Source organism: Vulpes vulpes, chromosome 10, assembly GCF_048418805.1.
Source record: "Vulpes vulpes isolate BD-2025 chromosome 10, VulVul3, whole genome shotgun sequence".
Taxonomy (NCBI): Eukaryota; Metazoa; Chordata; class Mammalia; order Carnivora; family Canidae; genus Vulpes; species Vulpes vulpes.
The window spans coordinates 7,923,476-7,944,013 of record NC_132789.1 but is presented as its reverse complement, the minus strand read 5'-3'; the positions used below and the strand labels follow the sequence as shown (position 1 = coordinate 7,944,013).

At 41.8% G+C, this 20,538-nt stretch overlaps 1 protein-coding gene across 2 annotated transcripts in view; it reads right to left on the bottom strand.

Moving 5' to 3' along the window:
• Nucleotides 1-10,780, bottom strand: part of ANAPC5 (anaphase promoting complex subunit 5) — a 41,441-nt gene extending 30,661 nt beyond the window's left edge. The window contains exons 1-4 of one of the 2 annotated variants that reach the window (XM_026018807.2): nt 10,453-10,780; nt 6,080-6,159; nt 5,112-5,221; nt 4,057-4,249 (exon numbers count right to left, since the gene is read on the bottom strand). In XM_026018807.2, the coding sequence (XP_025874592.1) occupies nt 4,057-4,249; nt 5,112-5,221; nt 6,080-6,159; nt 10,453-10,659 (590 nt within the window). In that variant the 5' untranslated portion in view covers nt 10,660-10,780. Of the gene's footprint in view, nt 1-4,056; nt 4,250-5,111; nt 5,309-6,079; nt 6,160-10,452 lie in introns of both variants that reach the window. The other variant, XM_072722780.1, reaches the window with a different exon arrangement.
• Between the last annotated feature and the right edge of the window lie 9,758 nt (nt 10,781-20,538).

Here is a 20,538-nt window from a genome sequence, read left to right as displayed (position 1 = left end):
CTTGGTAAGTATTTGTTGAATAAATTCAGGAATTTGGGAGATTTATATTAAATCACTGGCAAGTGAAGAATTACCAGAGAATTTCTACTTCTGTTAGGTCCTTTTAGAAGCAGAGGGAAGCTGTAACTACAGGCGGCTTGCAGACCAGTAGCTTCCACTGTAGACTCACAAGGCAAATCCTATCAGCCTGCTGGCACTTGGCAACTGCCAGCAAACAAAGCAGAGGCTCAATTTCAGTGTGCCCTCTCTTCTGTGATTGGACTTTTTTAAAATGATAAACATTTGTTGCCTGAATATTTCTTCCCTCCCTTCTAAATTAACATTCAAGGGGAAATGATCTCCAGGATCACACCCTGGGCTGCAGGTGGCACTAAACCGCTGCGCCACCGAGGCTACCCCCCCCCCCACCCCACCCCCCCACCCCCCCCCCCACCCCCCCGTCCTTTCTAATTTTAATACAAATGTCTAGGACAAGAAAAATAACTTTCATGAAGAAAAGACCTGAAAACATTCCAAGAACTTAAAAAAAATAAAAATAAAAACATAAAGAAAGGAAGAATAAAAGAGCTAAATTGTGAAACTTTTCATAATGCAATAAAATATTAGAAAAGATCACCAAAAAATGAAATTTTTCTCTTTAACAAAGAAATAAATGTACACATATATTTTTAATGTAAACATATTCTATAAAATAAAAAGAAATCTTATTACAAGAAAAGTCATTTCTTTGTGGACAAAAAATTGTAATACTTAATTAGAAAAATATTTAAGGGATCCCTGGGTGGCGCAGCGGTTTGGTGCCTGCCTTTGGCCCAGGGCGCGATCCTGGAGACTGGGATCGAATCCCACGTCGGGCTCCCGGTGCATGGAACCTGCTTCTCCCTCTGCCTGTGTCTCTGCCTCTCTCTCTCTCTCTCTCTGTGTGTGTGACTATCATAAATAAAATTTAAAAAAAAAATTTAAATAGTATATCTCAAAACAAATAATATATCTCCTTAATTTCAATGACAAAATTCAGTTACTGTATGTACACTATTTTCTAAAACTATACACCTTCTTTTTATCCAGAAATGTCATTTACTGGAAAATTATGAATGAAATATTACATTGAGGGCAGCCCCGGTGGCTCAGCAGTTTAGCACCTCCTTCAGCCCGGAGTGTGATCCTGGAGACCTGGGATCAAGTCCTGCGTTGGGCTCCCTGCATGGAGCCTGCTTCTCCCTCTGCGTGTGTCTCTGCCTCTCTGTGTGTGCCTCTCATGAATAAATAAATAAAATCTTAAAAAAAAAAGATTATATTTGAAATATTACATTGATATACATTTTTTAACCATTGCAGAGCATTCTGCTGCTGTACATTGTAGGTGGGAAAACATTCCAGTTTTATCTTTGAAGATATAAAATTGTAATGTATATATGTGATTTGATTCTCAGTTCTTATGGTATCAAATTCTTCACCTCTACTTTTTTTTTTTTTTAAAGATTTTATTTATTTATTCATGAGACCAACAGAGTGAGAGAGGCAGAGACATAGGCAGAGGGAGGAGAAGAAAGCTTCATGCAAGGAGCCTGATGCAGGATTCGATCCCAGGACCCCCAGGATCCTGCGCCAAAGGCAGACGCTCAACTACTGAACCACCCAGATGTCCCTCCACCCCAACTTTTTATAAAAGTTTTATACACAAAATTCACTGCAGACCTTTTTTCCCTTTTGTTCTTGTTTTGTTTTGTTTTAGTATAGTGCATACAATGTGACATTACAACATAGTCATTTGGCCTGAAACTATAAACCTTCATGGTATACACTGGGTCACATACAGATGAGTTCTTAGAACAGGATAAAAATAAAATGATGCAGTTAGACCTAATTACATCAGATTAATTTAGGAGAAAGTCAAACCAAAATAAATCTGAATTTTAGCATTTCACAAGAAGTGATATTCTGCTACTTGAAGTATATCAAGTAGCCAGAGCAAAGACCACCCTGCAGCCCAGAAGCACTCCTTAGGAGGCTGAGCCAATAGAGAAAGTAGAGAACAAGAACAGCCAGTATTTGTTGGATATTTACTACATGCCAGGCACAGCTCTTTCCATTTTAGTGGATCTCATGTTTGATCCTCACAATGACCCCCTGAGGAAGTGATATGATGCCTCATTTTGCAAATCAGGACGCTGAAGCACAGAGAGGGTAACTGGCCGAGAGTCTCACAGGGAGTAAGTAGAGGAGCCAGAACCCAAAGCCAGGAGTCTGTCACCAGAGCCAGACTTAAACCCACACTGTGCCACCTCTCCACCAGATGAGAGGCATCTATAAGCAATTCTGAGTAAGTGAGGTTTTGGAAGCATTTAATGGTACTATAATCTCATGCACCCAGGATGTGCCAAACAAATCTTGTAACCAAAGGCCACTCTCAGGAACTATCCATCCCCCCGAGGTGGTTAGCCAGCCTCCTTAGCAGGTGAGGCTGAAAACTCTGAGCACACTGCAGCATAATGATCTGTGATGTCAGTCTTCCTTGCCACACTGTGGGCCCTTGAGGTCAGGGAATATGGAATATACTATCCATGTGTACACACATGTGTGTGTTTTTCCCTCAGAGTAGCAGTGTTTATTTGGGAAGTGATCCCAGGTAACAGTTAAGGTGAGGGGAAGTGAGATAGCTAAGTGAAGTCAATAAAAACTGCTTTATGTCCAGGACCACTCACCAGTATGGGTGACAGGCTGCCTATGTTGATTCTCTGCATTCATTTATTCATCCAGCACATATTCACAGACATTCTAGGAGGCAGGCACTAAACTAAGCCCTGGTAAAAATGCAATGAAGCAAGATGGAGAAGGGTCTTAGACCCAAAGGGGTGCCAAGGCAGAAGACATAGATACAAAGGACTAAGCAATAAACATAACAAGTTACTTAATGAGGAGAGTCATGAAGGAACTAAAGAAGCCAGAAGTATTTGAATGGAGGTTACTTCAGATATGTGGTCACAGAAGGCCTGTGTGATGACACTAGAGCTGAAATCAGAAGCCCACAGCAGTGTGGAGTATTCATGAAGCTGAAACCAAGCCCGAGCAGCTAGACTGCTGAGAGTTAAGCAGAGAGCAAGGAGCAAGAGGTAGAGAAGATGATGGGGCCAGATCACACAGGAATGGAGGCCATGAAAAGCTTGGATTTGGGTCTAAACTCCAAGAACAGTAGTCACTGAGGGTTTGGGGCAGAAGGGTGCCATGGTATGATTTACGCTCATGAGGTTTCCCTCGGATGCTGCATGAAAAACAGATTGCAGGAAGACATGAGTGAAGGCAAAGAGGCCAGCAAGGAGGCTAGAGAAGTAGAGATTTGATGCTGGGGCTGCAGGGGCAGCTGTAGTGATACAGACAAGTGAACTAAGTCCAGACTATTGTGGAAGAACAACTAGGCTGCCGGGGTGGCAGAGAGGGAGAAACCAAGGACACTCCTAAGTTTTGAGCTTGAACAACTAGGTGAACAGGGAGGGGCACCATGTCCCCCACTGCTTAAACTTTAATAGGCACACCATACATTTTCACTGAATGAATCAACTGTGACATAAGGAACACTACTGGTCAGGGTCCCAGCAGGAAACAAATGGTGTTATTTAAATGGGGGGATTTGGGAGGAGCTTGTGAAACTAGGGGCAGGAGACAGAGAAGCCATAAGGAACAATACAGTCCCCAGGAATGGTAACCATGGGGTACCTTACACCCCAGGCCTGGGACATTGTCCTAGTTCCCAGACCCCAGAAGAATGCAGAGAGGACCAGGTCACAGAAGCTGTGACCCAACAGCCAGTCCACTATGACCCTGAAGGAAGGGAGCCAGCAGATCACAGCCTGACCCCACTCTTCTTGGCCTTTAGTGCCTCCCCATCAGGAATCAGAAGGCAGGGAGCCCAGTGATACAGCCCATATGGGTCAACTTCTTAGATCTGGAGGGGCAAAATCATAGCAGGCAGCACATGAATTCTGAATGAGGATTTACTGTGCCTATAATTATATTATTTCACAGGAAAGGGATGCCTATCGGAAAAACCCAAGTTACCTTATAGATACATCAAGTTCTTCTTTTTCCATTTTTCTTTCACTCTCCTCTCTATTGGTCAGTTCCATATCAGCATCCTCCACTGTCTTTTTCTCACCATTCTGGAAGTACTGTTGAAGTGCGGTGTACAGCTTAAACACTTGACTGAAAGAAAGCTTACTGTAGGCCAAGATCATGTGGCGCAGAAACAAACCTACAGTACAAACACAGGTGAAGCTTAACTGAAATCCAGGCTACACAAAGTGGAAACTATTTCTTGCAATTCTTCCTTCAAAAGAATCAAAAAGAAGACACTTGCAGTTGCTATTCCCTCCACCTAGAATGTTCTTCCCCCATCTTTTACAAAACTAATTTCCTCTTCTTATTCAGGGTTCAGTCCTCACCTCACCCTCTACCCTACACTCCATCATCTTTATCCATCCAGTATGTTTTTTTTTGTGGCTGATGGAACTATCTGAAATTATTTCATTTATTTGTTTACTTTTTACCATCTCGCCCCACCCTACCAGTATGTGATCTCCATAAGAAGGTCCCTGTCTATCTTTTAAGTCCAGAGCCTGGCACACAGGAGATCAATATAATAGCTGATGCTGAATAACATAAAAACTACCACGCAAAAAAGCCAAATGGATGGAGCATGGATAGAAAGCTAATAGACAAGCCTCAAGAAATTTCATGTATGCCCTCATTTTATAAGCTATAGCAATAATATATTCTTACTTACCTCTTTTCATAAAAGTTTAGTTGGCGACCCTGACTTACTGTCGTACAATGCAGACAAGGAATCCAGAGAACTGTGAAAAAGAGCTCTGAAACCCTAAATGCCCCCAGGACCAGAGCTAATAATTGGACTATTATAGACAAAACAGAAGATGATTTTCCACAAGACAGTCACTTAAACATAGGACAAAATGGCAAGGCAATAAATATAAATTAAAACATGTCCAACACCCCGTTGTGTTTGTTCAGATATGGCAGAGTAATGATACATGTGATTAAGCAAGCTGCTCATTTCAATGAAAACATTTTCTGCTCTCCTTAGAAGAGCTTCATACCTACTACACTCGTTTTGTGAACCTCTGGTTCAGTTCCAGAAAAAGAATCTGAAAGGTCATCAAAAAATTGTTCCATATCCTTCAATTCGCCTTCAGCCATCAGTTTGATTCTGAATGAGAAAATTGAGGTGCGTATTTTAGGAAGTCCCTCTGAACATCTTCTCATGTTTCATATTCCACAATTATCTCCAATAAATCTATTTTAAGAGCAATTCAGAGATTCATAAAAATGGTGACACATAAAACAAACTTGACAATCCAAAATGTCACTCTCTTTATTCTAAAAAGCATAACTGCTCATGTATCCTTGATCATAAAATTTGTCAAAGTAGCACATCAACCAGCAAAAATTAAATGCTTTGCAACAACTAAGAACAAGGTAGATCCATATAGAAAAATAAAATTTGAAACAGGGCAGCCTGGGTGGCTCAGTGGTTTAGCGCCACCTTTAGCCCAGGGCCTGATCCTGGAGACCAGAGATGAGTCCCGGGTCAGGCTCCCTGCATGGAGCCTGCTTCTCCCTCTGCCTGTGTCTCTGCCTCTCTCTCTGTCTCTCATGAATAAATAAATAAAATCTTAAAAAAAAAAATGAAACAGAATGTTTAATGTTAACCATTTTTCTTTTTTTTTTTTCTTTTTTTTTTATTTATTTATGATAGTCACACACACAGAGAGAGAGAGAGGCAAAGACACAGGCAGAGGGAGAAGCAGGCCCCATGCACCGGGAGCCCGACGTGGGATTCGATCCCGGGTCTCCAGGATCGCGCCCTGGGCCAAAGGCAGGCGCCGAACCACTGCGCCACCAAGGGATCCCGATGTTAACCATTTTTCAAAAAAAAAGTACAGTACATAGAAAAACAAGGGAGAGTAACAAAGATATATTTTTAGAGAACTCATACCATGTACATTTTTCTAATTTTCATCTACATAAACATATTTTCACATATCCAGAAGGAAAGGAAGCTTACCTGATCTGTACTGAATTTGCCAGCTGGGGACAAGATTCTTCAATTAACTTGTACAGTTTAGACAGTGTAATATCTGGGCCCTGGGTAAAGAAGACAAGGAGGGCACAGATAAATTTTAAGGAGCTGGAGAATGATACACTGTAAACACGAATTCATTTATCAACCCCTCTGCTTTAACAATCATTCCAAATGTGAAATCTCAAATCAGGAAAACAACTATCTAAAACGCTAAAGGAAAGGAAAAATAAATAAATAAAACGCTAAAGGAATACTTCAAATCTGCAAACCATTCTTGGTCAGCTGGGGAAAAGGTTTAAAAATGGAAACAAAGCATAGACTGTATTCTGAGGACCTGGAGTTCCTTTTTATTATTTTGTAATCATGGCAAAGCTAGTTTCCTTTATCAATAAAACGTAGACAATCATAACCATCTCCCTTGTTTATGACAAAGAAAGAGTAAGAAAAGGCAACATGCTTTGTAGACTGGAAAGCATTATTCAAACACAGGAATCCTATTTTTTCACAATCTCATTTGATCCTTCCCAAAACCTTGTAAAGTAGGCAGATATACTATATGCCCAAGTCCATAAAAGGTACCAGCAGAGACAGAGTATGCAACCTTGGCTGTCAAGATTATACAATCCAATTGAGGTTTAAAACTAAACACTGGATCTTTTTTAGAGAGTAAGTTGATACTATATATGCCAATTTTAGATGTGGAAAGCAATTCACTTCTGGGGAAGGTATATTTGGCATGCATTGTTTGAAATGATGAAAAACTGAAAAGAATCTAGAAGTCCATCAATAGTTATCTATAACTTATAATATGTTGTAAATTTACTTAATATTAGGAGTTGTTTATATTTAATATAAGAGCTGTTTCTTTTCTTATTGTGGAATATAATGCAGCTGTTAAAAAAGAATGAAGTGGCTCTATTCAAATGTGCTGACGTGGAAAGATCCCCAAGACTGGTTAAGTGAAAGGAGCAAGCTGTAGAATAGAATTTTATTTACATTAAAAAAATTTTTTTTAACTTAAGCAAAATTATGGGGCGCCTGTGACTAGGTGGTTGAGCATCTGCCTTTGGCTCAGGTCGTGAATCCAGGGTCCTGGGATCGAGTCCCACATCAGGCTACCCAGAGGGAACCTGCTTCTCCCTCTGCCTATGTCTCTGCTTCTCTCTCTCTGTGTCTCTCATGAATAAATAAAACCTTTAAAAAGATAAAAATAAAAAACAAATTTAAGCAAAATTAAATAAAAAGGATACATACATATCCTTACATTCATATGCATCTACCTATTTATATACACATGGATTTCGCAAAAGGTCTAGAAAGATCCGTTCTGACCTGTGATTCCACAAATAGTTGAATGAATAAACATAACAGTGATAATCTCTGAGAGGGGGGAAAAGGGTTGGATGACATGTAGAACCATAATTCCATCAATTTTAGTATCAGCTGAAGTTTTTACAATGATCTTTGTATATTAGTTGAGTAATTAAAAATTAACTAGTTTTTAAAAAATTAACTAATGTGTAAAGCCAAACCTTAAACAAAGGAATTGGAAGTCTGACGGGAATGTTTCTAGATCACATAGTATTTAGCCAAAGAACCACAAAGGAGAATTTCAGACAGGAAAAAAAAAAAAAAAAAAAAAACATGAGCAAAGACAGAAAGATGTGTGAGTTAAACACGAGTACTATTTTGTTTCTTTTCTCTAGTACCAAATCTTTCAGTATTATGACTTTTACTTCAATAATGGACTAGGAAAATACACTTATAATAATAGTAATGCATCTAGGACTGGGAGCTACAAGTAATGAAGACCCCATTACTTATATTCAACCAACCAGGCAAACCACTTAATCTCTGTGTTCTCAGTATTCTTTCTCTCCCCCAACTAATATGGGTGATATATATATATATATATATATATATATATATATATATTTAAATGTTTTGTGGGTTTTTTTAAAATTCATTTATTCATGAGAGACACACAGAGAGAGAGAGAGGTAGAGAGAGAAGCAGGCTCCATGCAGGGAGCCCGATGTGGGACTCGATCCCGGGACTCCAGGATCACACACTGAGCCAAAGGCAGACGCTCAACCACTGAGCCACCCAGGCGTCCCTGGGTGATATATTTTTAAAAAGCTGTTTAGGTGCACCTGGGTGGCTCAGTCAGTAGCAGACTCCTGGTTTCAGCTCAGGTCATGATCTTAAGGTCTTGAGCTCAATATCCTTCTGCCCCTCCCCCTGCTCAACATGCTCTCTCTCTCTCTCTCTCAAATAAATAAATCTTAAAAAAAAAAAAAAAAAAAAAAAAAAGAAGGAAAGAAAGAAAAGAAAAAAGTCCCTGGGCCATCTGGGTGGTTCAGTAGGTTCAGCATCTGTCTTGGGCTTGGGTCATGATCCTGGGGTCCTGGGATAGCGGCCTGCATGGGGCTCTCTGCTCAGTGGGGAACCGGTTTCTTCCTCTCACTCTCCTTTGCTCTTTCTCTCTCTCAAATAAATAATAAAATCATTTTTTAAAAAGCCCTTTATCGGGATCCCTGGGTGGCGCAGCGGTTTAGCACCTGCCTTTGGCCCAGGGCGCGATCCTGGAGACCCGGGATCGAATCCCACGTCGGGCTCCCGGTGCATGGAGCCTGCTTCTCCCTCTGCCTGTGTCTCTGCCTCTCTCTCTCTCTCTGTGTGTGACTATCATAAATAAATAAAAATTAAAAAAAATAAAATAAAAGGTACATGACCATGTTCTGTGCAAAAATAAAATAAAATAAAATAAAAAGCCCTTTATCAAGCATATTGATAATGTGGGGGCCCAGGACCTTAGATCTTTGTTTCTGCCACGGCTGCTCATCCTTCAAGTTCCAGCTTAACTCTCCTCTTCCTCTGAGTCCTCCCCATTCACCTAAATACACGCATCTGTCACAAAAGGGTATGTCCCATATCACTTACTCCACACTTTTATTTAGGGCACTCTACTAAGCTTTGGGGATTCAAGAGTGAACAAAAGTAGGATAAAACACTGCCCTCATAGTAGCTTAGAAGAGGAGAGACATGAGTCATAAAATCACACAAATGAACAAGAAAAACCACAACCAATATAAAAGAAGATATATGCTCTATGAGACCCCATTCAAATGACAATAGCTAACGCTGAGCACTTTACTATGTGCCACAAACTGTGACATGCTTTCCATGGATCTTTTTTTTTTTTTAAGATTTTTATTTATTCATGAGAGACACAGGCAGAGACGTAGGCAGAGGGAGAAGTAGGCTCCCTGTGGGGACCCTGATGCGGAACTCGGTCCCAGGACCTCACCATCTGAGCTGAAGGCAGATGTTCAACCACTGAGCCACCCAGGTGCCCCGGTCTTCTAATTTAATACAGCCATCCTACAACACAGTTTCTATTACTGTCCCCATTTTACAGAGAGAAAACAGAGACCCAAGTAGGTTATGGAACTTGCCCCAGTCACACAGCTAGTAACTGCTCAAGCTATCACCTGAGTCTGCGAAATGAAAGGAGACACGTTAAGTGCTTAGCAAACAGTAAGTGTTCAAGGTTGGCTGTCAGTTTTAGATCATTACCATTACTTATTCTGGTCCTCTGGGAGCCTCCCCGATTCACCCGACTCCAACCCTCAGGACTGGTGTAGCCCCTTTTCTACAGAAGACAGGAGTGAAGGAGTTGCCTGGGTGGCTCAGTGGCTGAGCATCTGCCTTTGACTCAGGTCGTGGTCCCAAGGTCCTGGGATCAAGTCCCATTTTAAGTGTTTCTTCCTGCGGGGAGCCTGCTTCTTCCTCTGCCTACGTTTCTGCCTGTGTGTGTGTGTGTGTGTTTCTTATGAACAAATTAATACTTAAAAAAAAAAAAAAAAGATAGGTATCCCTGGGTGGCTCAGCGGTTTAGTGCCTGCCTTTGGCCTAGGGCGTGATCCTGGAGTCCCGGAATCAAATCCTGCATCAGGCTCCCTGCATGGAGTCTGCTTCTCCCTCTGCCTGTGTCTCTGCTTCTCTCTCTGTGTGTCTATCATGAATAAATAAATAAATACTTTATTTTTTTAATAAAAGCTTTAAAAAAAAAAAGATGGGTGGACCTTAGAAAAGAATTCCTCCCCCCATCACTTAGCTAATAAATGCTAGAGCCAAATAGGAACCTGCAGAAAATGCATGGAAATCACCTGCCAGACGGATGGTAAGTAACTCCTTGTGGGCAGGTGGTTTTGACTCCTTTTTTTTTTTTTTTTTTTTTTTGAGGACCTCCAGGGCTTAAAGAGTATCCGAGAAACACTCGTGCCGCCGGCACGGAGCATGTGCTCAGGAAAGGCATGCTGGATGAGCGGGAGCCGATGGGGGCCGCTCACCTGCAACAGCGGCAGGAGCAGCTGGTTGAGCCTCCGCCGCTCCATGAGGCTGACGGCGCCCTCGCCCGTGCGGCCCATCTCGTTCAGCAGCACCAGCACCGCGATCTTATACGGCGTCACCCAGTCCTTGATGCCGAACACGTTGGCGTGCACGACCCCATTGGTCATCATGGGGTTGAAGTAGAGGCTCTCGTGGACGCTAGCCATGGCGCCCCCGGACTAGGTCCAGAAGCCCGCCAGCTACCGGGATTCCTAGGCCTCCGCTCACCCTCGCTGTAGCCCAGGAAACGGGGAATCCTTGTTCGCGGTGAGCCGTCGGCCAATCAGAGAAGCCAGACCAGAGCACATGGGAAGGCTACAGCCAATCAGAATGTCCGAGGGTGCTGTGCAGGGCGGGGCAAAGACGGTGCACTTAAACACGGAGTCCCCTACAGAAACTCCAGCGGAACAACTAGGTTCCCGGGAGGCTTGGGGTCGGACTGTAGAAGGGAGATAGATGATGGATGCTCGGGGGCCTGGGGCTGAATGGCTCAGGTTGGGGTGGGTGGAGGCCCATCTGTTTAATTAAAAAACAGTTAAAATTGAATTTTGAAACAATTCTGTTTAAAAGCAGCAGAATTCGGGGCAGCCCAGGTGGCTCAGCGGTTTAGCGCCGCCTTCAGTCCAGGGCCTGATCCTGGGGTCCCGGCATCGAGTCCCAGGTCAGGCTCCCTGCGTGGAGCCTGCTTCTCCCTCTGCCTGTGTCTCCACCTCTCTCTCTCGCTGTGAGATTCTCATGAATGAATAAATAAATGAAATCTTAAAAAAAAATGAAGAAGAAGAAGAAGAGGAAGCAAATTTGCATCTTTAAAATTCGTATTTGAGCTTCCTTTCTGCTGTAAGCTCGAGTGGCTGCGGCAGAGATGGGCAAGTTGGTGAAACCCCAGAAGGTGGTGCTGGTCCTGGCCGGAAGCTACTCCGACACAAAGCGATCATCCTGAAGAACATTGATGAGGGCACCTCAACCGTCCCTACAGCCATGCCCTGGTGGCCGGAATTGACCGCTATCCCTGAAAAGTGACAGCTGCCATGGGCAAGAAGAAAATCACCAAGAGGTCAAAGATCAAGTCTTTTGTGAAGGATGTGGAGAAAGGGGAACCCTCTTGCACTGTTGGTGGGAATGTGAACTGGTGCAGCCACTCTGGAAAACTGTGTGGAGGTTCCTCAAAGAGTTAAAAATAGACCTGCCCTACGACCCAGCAATTGCACTGTTGGGGATTTACCCCAAAGATTCAGATGCAGTGAAACGCCGGGACACCTGCACCCCGATGTTTCTAGCAGCAATGTCCACAATAGCCAAACTGTGGAAGGAGCCTCAGTGTCCATCGAAAGATGAATGGATAAAGAAGATGTGGTTTATGTATACAATGGAATATTCCTCAGCCATTAGAAACGACAAATACCCACCATTTGCTTCAACGTGGATGGAACTGGAGGGTATTATGCTGAGTGAAATAAGTCAATTGGAGAAGGACAAACATTATATGGTCTCATTCATTTGGGGAATATAAAAATAGTGAAAGGGATTATAGGGGAAAGGAGAGAAAATGAGTGGGAAAAATCAGAGAGGATGACAGGACATAAGAGACTCCTAACTCTGGGAAACGAACAAGGGGTGGTGGAAGGGGAGGTGGGCGGGGGGGGGGGGCGGGGGTGACTGGGTGACGGGCACTGAGGAGAGCACTTGACGGGATGAGCACTGGGTGTTATGCTATATGTTGGCAAGTCGAACTCCAATAAAAAATATACAAAAATACTAAAAAAAACTAAAAAAATAAAATTCATATTTGAGAGCACCTGTCTGCCTTTGGCCCAGGTCGTGATCCTGGGGTTCTGGGATTGAGTCCCACATCAGGCTCCCCGCAGGGAGCCTGCTTCTCCCTCTGCCTATGTCTCTGCCTCTGTGTTTCTCATGAATAAATAAATAAAATCTTTAAAAAATAAAATTTGTATTTGATTCATTATGTTGATTTCTAAACTCAAAGTTTGGGAGTTTTATTTAGCTCTTTTAATAGCCAAGGAAGGGGATGTCTGGGTGGCTCAGTGGTTGAGAGTCTGTCTTTGGCTCAGGGCATGATCCCTGGTCAAGTCCTGCAACAGACTCCCTGTGAGCAGCCTGCTTCTCCCTCTGCCTATGTCTCTGCCTCTCTCTGTGTCTTTCATGAATAAATAAATCTTCGGGGCACCCTGGGTGGCTCAGCAGTTTAGCGCCGCCTTCAGCCCAGGTCCTGATCCTGGGAATCTGGGATCGGGTCCCACATTGGGCTACCTGCATGGAGCCTGCTTCTCCCTCTGCCTGTATCTCTACCTCTGTGTGTGTGTGTGTGTGTGTGTGTGTGTGTCTTATGAATAAATAAATAAAATCTTTAAAATAAAATAAATCTTTAAAAAAAATACCTAAGGAAGCGTTTTTTTTCTCTATTTCACAAATGCCATTTAGAGATAGACAAGTCAGGTTGCAAGTGGCCTTGCATCCTTACTGGATATAGAAGGTGATACCACTTTCGTTTCCTGCCCCATAAACTACAAGATGTTCTAGTCTGACAGTCGTAGCCCTGCAAAATCAATCCCTAGACAATATTTTCAAACCGATTTTTTACAATTCCCCTTCCATCCATTTGTATCTCTCCCAAGACACTTATCTGTAGCCCGATTATTATGAATATTGACTTGCCTTCTGTAGTTGTCTCTGTGACCCCTGGAAGAAAAACCATGACTATTCAACTTTGGCTACACACTCACAGTCACTGTGCCCAGTGCCTTGCATTTGTGTCTCGATCACTATTTGTTTAAGGACTAATGAATGAATATATGGCCTTAGTTCACAAAAACAGGAAAGGAGGCAGACTAAATTACTGTGCTGGAAAAGAAGTATTGGTAGCTTGGAATAAAAACCCTTAATTCTATATCTTCACAGCTCTGTGTACCTGAGACACACAATTACATATATATTTGACATACAACTCTGTACATTTTATCACATACAATACCTCAGTAACTTACTTATTTATAAAAGGGGAAACTGACTTTTCGCAGGAAATGTCTTATGCAAATAACTTCTTTGCCTCAGTTTATTTTTGTAAGCACCCCTCCCCCTTTTTTAATGTAAAGGCATACTGAGGGGCGCCTGCGTGGCTCAGTTGATTCACCTGCCTTTGGCTCAGGTCATGATCGCAGGTTCTTCCCCTGGCCCTCCCCAGCTTGTGCACACACACTCTCTCTCTCTCTATATATATATATATATATATATGTATATATACATATATACATATGTATATATATATATCTCAAATAAATAAATAAAACATTTTTTAAAAAGGCAGTTTGTGTCACCCATTTACCCTACTTTACCCACTGACGCAGCTTCACCTGCCAGCATTTGGGTTGGAAACTTCTGTTTCCATCTGTATATATTTGATTTTAAGACCATGCTTAAATCCTATTAAAATTCTGAAAACACTTTAACTCTTAGGGATGTATTATACCATCATCTTCTCTAAGGTTATGTGACCCAGTTTCATAGCACTTTGTGCAAGCCCCATTTATTACATGTATGTTTTGCTTGCTCCTCTGATGGACTGTGAGTGCCTCAAAGGTGGGTGTCAGTTTTGTTTTTTCAATCTCTGCAGTCTCAATTTCTGACATAGGCACCTGGCATCTGGTATGTGCTCATTATTGCCAAGATTTTTTTGAGTCAGGTGTGCTTCAAATCCTTAAAATTCAGTCCACAAATAATTTTGAATATCTATTATGTGCCAGACATTGTGCTAAGTCCTAGGGATACAGCAGTGAATATATAAAACAGTTACTTGACCTCATAGAGAAAAAAAAGTGGCATAGGTCACAAGTCAAAAATCCCTGATGAGGGGATCCCTGGGTGGTTCAGCGGTTTAGCACCTGCCTTTGGCCCAGGGCATGATCCTGGAGTCCTGGGATCAAGTCCCGCATTGGGCTCCTGGCATGGAGTCTGCTTCTCCCTCCTCCTGTGTCTCTGCCTCTCTCTCTCTCTCTCTCTCTCTCTCTCTCACACACATAAATAAATAAATAAATCTTTAAAAAATCCCTGATGAGACAGGTCAGTGTCTATCTCCAGGAGACCAGGAAGAACATGCTGTTATAGATGTGTGGTTACCTCCCTTACTTTATGAAAACTGAATGCAGATCTTTTTCACCTTTCACATTTCAAAGCAGCCCTCCAAGTCAATAAAAGAAGTAAGGATTTATAACCGATAGTGGAGTTAGGTTTATTTATTTTGTCTGTTGAGCATTCTCTACTATCATCCTCCAAAATGTGTTGCCTTTGATCTGAGCAAATTATTACAGAGCATGCCCTTCTGAATATAGAGATAGGTATAAGGCTCTGGCACAGCCAATCAGATCCTTCTCCAAGGTTTGCTGTATGGACGGTGGAGAAAAAAGTTCCCTCTTTGTCTTGGGTTTGCCAACAGGGCTTTTGATGCCGTATTCCCTGGTGCCAGCAGAAAAAAAAAAAAAAAGTCTACCTGTAGGAAGAGAGAACAAGGCTGATTTGCAAAGAGAAACAAGCAGAATTGAGGTAGATGGGAGGGGAGAAAGAAATAGACAGCTATGGTCCATTAACTTCTGTTTCTACCTTGAGATCATAGTTCTTGCAGCTCATCCTTCTACTGTATCAGCTTTCCTAGCAGATAATCACCCAACCACAAAAATGAGCAAATATTTGTTTCATTTGGGGCAACAAAAGTTTGCTTTTTGCTTTAGCTTGATTGAGGAAGGTTTTTGGCTTTTGCAACCAAGATCATCTTTATTAATATATAATTGAAAATTCTAAAAGCAATTTATCCTGCCAGACCTGTTTAGTCCTCAGAAAAAGCTTCAGGCTCCTTGATTTGTTCCTATATGAGCCTTTCTCATCGTATGTGGTATTCAGTGACTGTCCCCCTTGCTTCCCCAGTCACCAAATACTCTCCTGCCAATCAGAGAAAATATGATTCAAATGTGTTCAATTGATGAAACAAGAGGAAAGTTGACCTGGGAATCAGAACCCGCCCCCCCGCCCCCCCCCCGCCCCAGGATCTAGTCTTGGCTTTGAAAACTAACTAGTTCTGTGGTTCAGGCAGCCACTTAGTCTTCCCTAGAATCTGGGATAGTCACATTTACAATCAAAGGTTTGGATTGGATGGGAAAAGAATCAGCAAGCATCTAATTCTAGAACATCTAATTCCAGAACATTTTAATGGCCCCAGAATGAAACCCCAGACCCATTAGCAGTCACTCACTGTCCCCCCTCACCCTAACCACTAAACTTCTTTCTCTCTGTATAAATTTGTGTATTCTGGACACTTCATATAAATGAAACTATACAATCTGTGGCCATTTGTGTTGGCTTCTTTCATTTTAGCCTAATGTTTCTGAGGTTCATCCGTGTTGTAGCATATGTCAGTACTTCATTCCTTTTCATGGCTGAATACTAATCCATTATAAAGATAGACTACATTTAATTTTCTGTACCTGTCAATGGACATTTAAGTTGTTTCTACTACTCAGCTATTGTGAATTATAGTGCTGTGAGCATTCACGTACATGTTTTTGTGTGAACAGATGTCTTCAATTCTTTTGGGTATATACCTAGTAGTGGAATTTCTGGGTCATATGGTAACTCTATGTTTAACTTTTTTAGGAACTGCCAGACTCTTCCACAGTGGCCCCACCACTTCACATTCCCACCAGCAATGAACGAGGGTGGCCTCTGCGTCTTAATGAGCATCAGGAACTCAGCTTGTTATTTAATCAGGAGTCATGATTAGCAATGTCATGACTATGAAAGAACTGAGTAATCATGGAAGATGTTTTAAGTTATTTTGAGTAATGGGTGACTGTACTCATGATTTTCTGTATCTCTGAAAACTGTACACCCCAAGTAGAAGTGTGCCAAATAGAACCAATTTTCCCCATTGCTCATTAGGCAGTAGCTCTCCAGCAGCTAAGTGTCAGCACATCATCTGCAGCTCACACAGCAGATGGAAAGCCAGCAGTGTCACAGAACACATGCTTTACCTGCTGATCAGTTCCAAAACTTCTGAAAATGACAAACCCTAACTGTGGTGGTTGTGCAATTCTAAGACATCTTGTTAGAGGAAGTAGATAATTGCTCTGATCTCCCTGAGCAAGGAAAATGTACTGTGTGAACCAGGTCTCCTGTGTACATGTGTAAACAATCTCTTTTGATAATCCAAGAAAATCCAGCTGTGAGAGAAGAAAATATCTCCTATTAAATAAAATGAGCCCCGACTTTGAGAGAGTCATGTAGAGTCTCAGGGCTCAATTAATACAGAAAGTTCTGAGTAATTAACTGAGCTGCTGGGGAAACTTGATCACTAGCCTGGCAAGCATCACTAAGTATTTCTAGACCCAAGGTAACATTCCAGTTTCTCAAAGCTCATGACCTGAATTGACCTCATTCTCTGGGGAAAGAAACTCTAGTTGTCTCTGGACCTCTTGTTTCATCCAAAGGAAACATCACCATCTGCAATTCGAAGAATCAATAAACAAATGAATTAGCTGGGGGGGGGGGGTGAGTTTATGCTTCTCCTGTCAACTATCATCATTTGCTTGCTTGAACCCAATTCAAATATCAATTAGTGCTAATAATTGAAAGGTAAAATATATTATGTAATTTTCATTAGTATATGAGTACATTTTACACTCACAATTTTCATTCCTTTGAAGATACCCTGACTTACTCTCAATACTTGACTAAATGGCAGTTTCCAGTAGAAATAGCTGCTTTCTGTAATAGAAGCAGAAACTGTATTTGTTCATTGCTTTTCCTTCTTTGCAGGTTGTTAAATCCGTGGTTTGTAAAAATTGCATGTGTTTTAGTTTGCAAGAGTTTCTGGATCACTGATGTTTGATGAATATCCAGTGCCAAATAGTGGTAGTGTATAGTTCCCTGCTGCAATAATAATGCTGTGTAACAATTATAAAACTTCCAAAGTAGAATAAGAAACATGTTTGCTCACACATCTGAGGTGGTAGGCTAGGAGCTCTGTTAATCTTGCTGGAGCTAGATCACAGATCTCAGGGCTAGCTGACTGGATGTTCTGGAGTGGCTGTGACTAGGACACCTGGAGTGGCTCTATGTGTCTCTCTTCCTCTAGCAGGCTACCCCAAAGAATGTTTTCATGTATGCAAGAAAGTAGAGACAAGTACACCCTAGAGTCCTCAGCCCAGTGGTAGGACACATCGGTACTCACTCCACATTCTATTAGCAGAAGCATAAGGCTAGCGCAGGTCAGGAAATAGGCTCTGCCTCTTAAGCAAGAGGAGCTACAAAGTCACATGATGACAAGTGATGATACAGGGAAAGAATTTGTACTAAAGTGCTATCTACTAGAAGCAGTCCCTTCTCATCCTCTTGGAGTCCATACTTAGACCTTGGTTATTTAGGCAAAGGGAAAATTGGATCCAAGAGGAATAGATCTGATTTTTGTGTTTTTAATCTTACCAAACAATTATATAAATAGATGTATGAGCTATCTAGTTTGCTCAGGCTGCCATAACAAAATGCCATAGACAGGGTTTTTTCTGAGTTCTGGAGGTTGGGAAGCCCAAGATCAAGATGCCAGCTGATTCAGTTTTTGGTGAGAGCTCTCTTCTTGGCTCGCAGATGGCCACCTTCTCAGTATGTCCTCATATGGCAGAAATAGAACTCTCTGGTGTTTCCTCTTAGAAGGAAGGATCTTATCCTGTCGTGAGGACCCCACCCTCATAACATCATCATACCTTAATTACCTCCAAATATTTTCACATGCACATCAACAGGTGAATTTGGGGGGCACATAATTTAGTCCACAGCATGACCTAAATTGAATAATTTTAGATTTAGCATTTCATTCTTTTTCTTTCCTCCAAATATATCGCACTTCATATTGTGACCAGCTGTGAATAAAACTTCCTATTGTTAGAAACCAAAGTCAGAACCTAACTTTGGAATCTCAGAGATTGATCAGAATGAATTGGAAACAGATCCATAGCATGTCATATTTAGTGTCTAAGAACATGCCTATTTCTACTAGAGTTCAGGATATAGTGTGTACTTGATCTAAAGCTTAAGGGAAAATAAATAAATAAATAAATAAATAAATAAATAAATAAACAAACAAATAAATAAATAAAAATAAAGCTTAAGGGAGGGGATCCCCAGGTGGCTCAGTGGTTTAGCACCTGCCTTCAGCCCAGGGCGTGATCCTGGAGTCCTGGGATCGAGTCCCGGGTCAGGCTCCCTGCATGGAGCCTGCTTCTCCCTCTGCCTGTGTCTCTGACTCTCTCTCTCTCCCTCTCTCATGAATAAATAAATAAATAAAATCTTTAAAAAATAAAGCTTAAGGGAGTGATTAACTGATCCTTGTCAAGCCGGGTGTATTGGAAAATTCAAAGTGGTTTTATGCTTCCCAGCCAAAGCACTGGAGGTCATCTTTCCCATAAGTTTCTGGAACTTCGAAGCATTACTCAGTCTTAAAAACTGCATGATTCTTTCACTCTACATTCAAGCTCTTAATGGCCTTGAACCACAAAAGCAATTAAGTTGCCAGAGAAAATTTCTAATATCCTGTTTATCTTAAGTTCTTTGAACAGGTATTTTATTTGCAGTGTGTGTAAGGAAAGACAGGAAGGAAACACATTTTCTGTATTTTCATTTTGTCAATGAATGAGCAAAAGAATGAGCATCTTTAAGGAGAGAGAAAGGTTTCAGAGAAGAAAGCCATTGTCCCAGAGAAATGATGAATCTGTTCTAAGAGTGTCTTAAAGGTGAACTAATCCATGTGATGTGCTTACAACCTAGACACCCACCCTCCAGCCCTGGAGGAGGGTAGCCCTTGGGACAGGCATTCAGGAAATCTGTTGTTCAACCCAGTCAATATCTCATAGACAAGAGTATTACTGATGTCTTTATCAGCAAACGAAAATTTAGAATTCTCCCAAAACCGATATCAATATCAGTGCAATGAATTTATGAACTGAAAACTAGATTTAGGAACTTCAACACTTCTAACACCATTCCTTTTATCAACTGCTTTATGTTCTTTTTTTAAAAAAAAGATTTGGTGACACTGGGTGGCTCAGCGGTTGAATGTCTGCCTTCAGCCCAGGGTGTGATCCCAGGGTGCCGGGATCGAGTCCCACATTGGGCTCCCTGCATGAAGCCTGCTTCTCTTCTGCCTATGTCTCTGCTTCTCTGTGTGTGTGTCTCTCATGAATAAATAAATAAAATATTTAAAAAAGAATAATAATATAAAAAGTTAAAAGAGAGAGGCAAAGACATAGGCAGAGGAGAAGCAGGCTCCCCGTGGGGAGTCCGATGCAGGACTCAACCCCAGGACCCCAGAATCATGCCCTGAGCCAAAGGCAGACGCTCAACTGCTGAGCCACCCAGGCCTCCCTCAACTGCTTTATGTCTACCAATGCTTCTGACCAGCCCTAGCAAAACTTATAAATGCCAGAGGAGACATCTAGAAGGACTAGGACATAAATAATGGTGGCTATAGATTCTTAGTCATCACATAGTCTGCTGTCATCTAGCACATGCTGGCGCTTAGCCAGACACTGGTAAAAGAGTGATGAGCAAGACAAATTCAGCTCAGGCCTTCCTGGAAGCCACAGTCTCGTTCAGATGAGCCATAAATAGGGGCAACCATAATGAGACTCCACCTCACACCCATTAGGAGGGATAGAACCAAAGACAGACAATAACAAATGTTGGCAAGGATGTGGAAAAATTGGAACACTCATGCATGACTGGCTGGAATGGAAAAGTCTGGCAGTTCCTCAAAATGCTAAACATAGAGTTACCATATGGGGTAGTGGTTTCACTCCTAGGTAAACAGCCAAGAGAATTAAAACACACGTTCCTGTAAAACTTGTACACGAATAGAATATTCACAGCAGCACCATTCACAATAGCCAAAGACGGTTACAGTCCAAATGTCCAACACCTGGTGGATGGATGATCACAATGTGGTCTGTCCATGTGATGGAATATTAGTCATCCACAAAAAGTAATGAAGA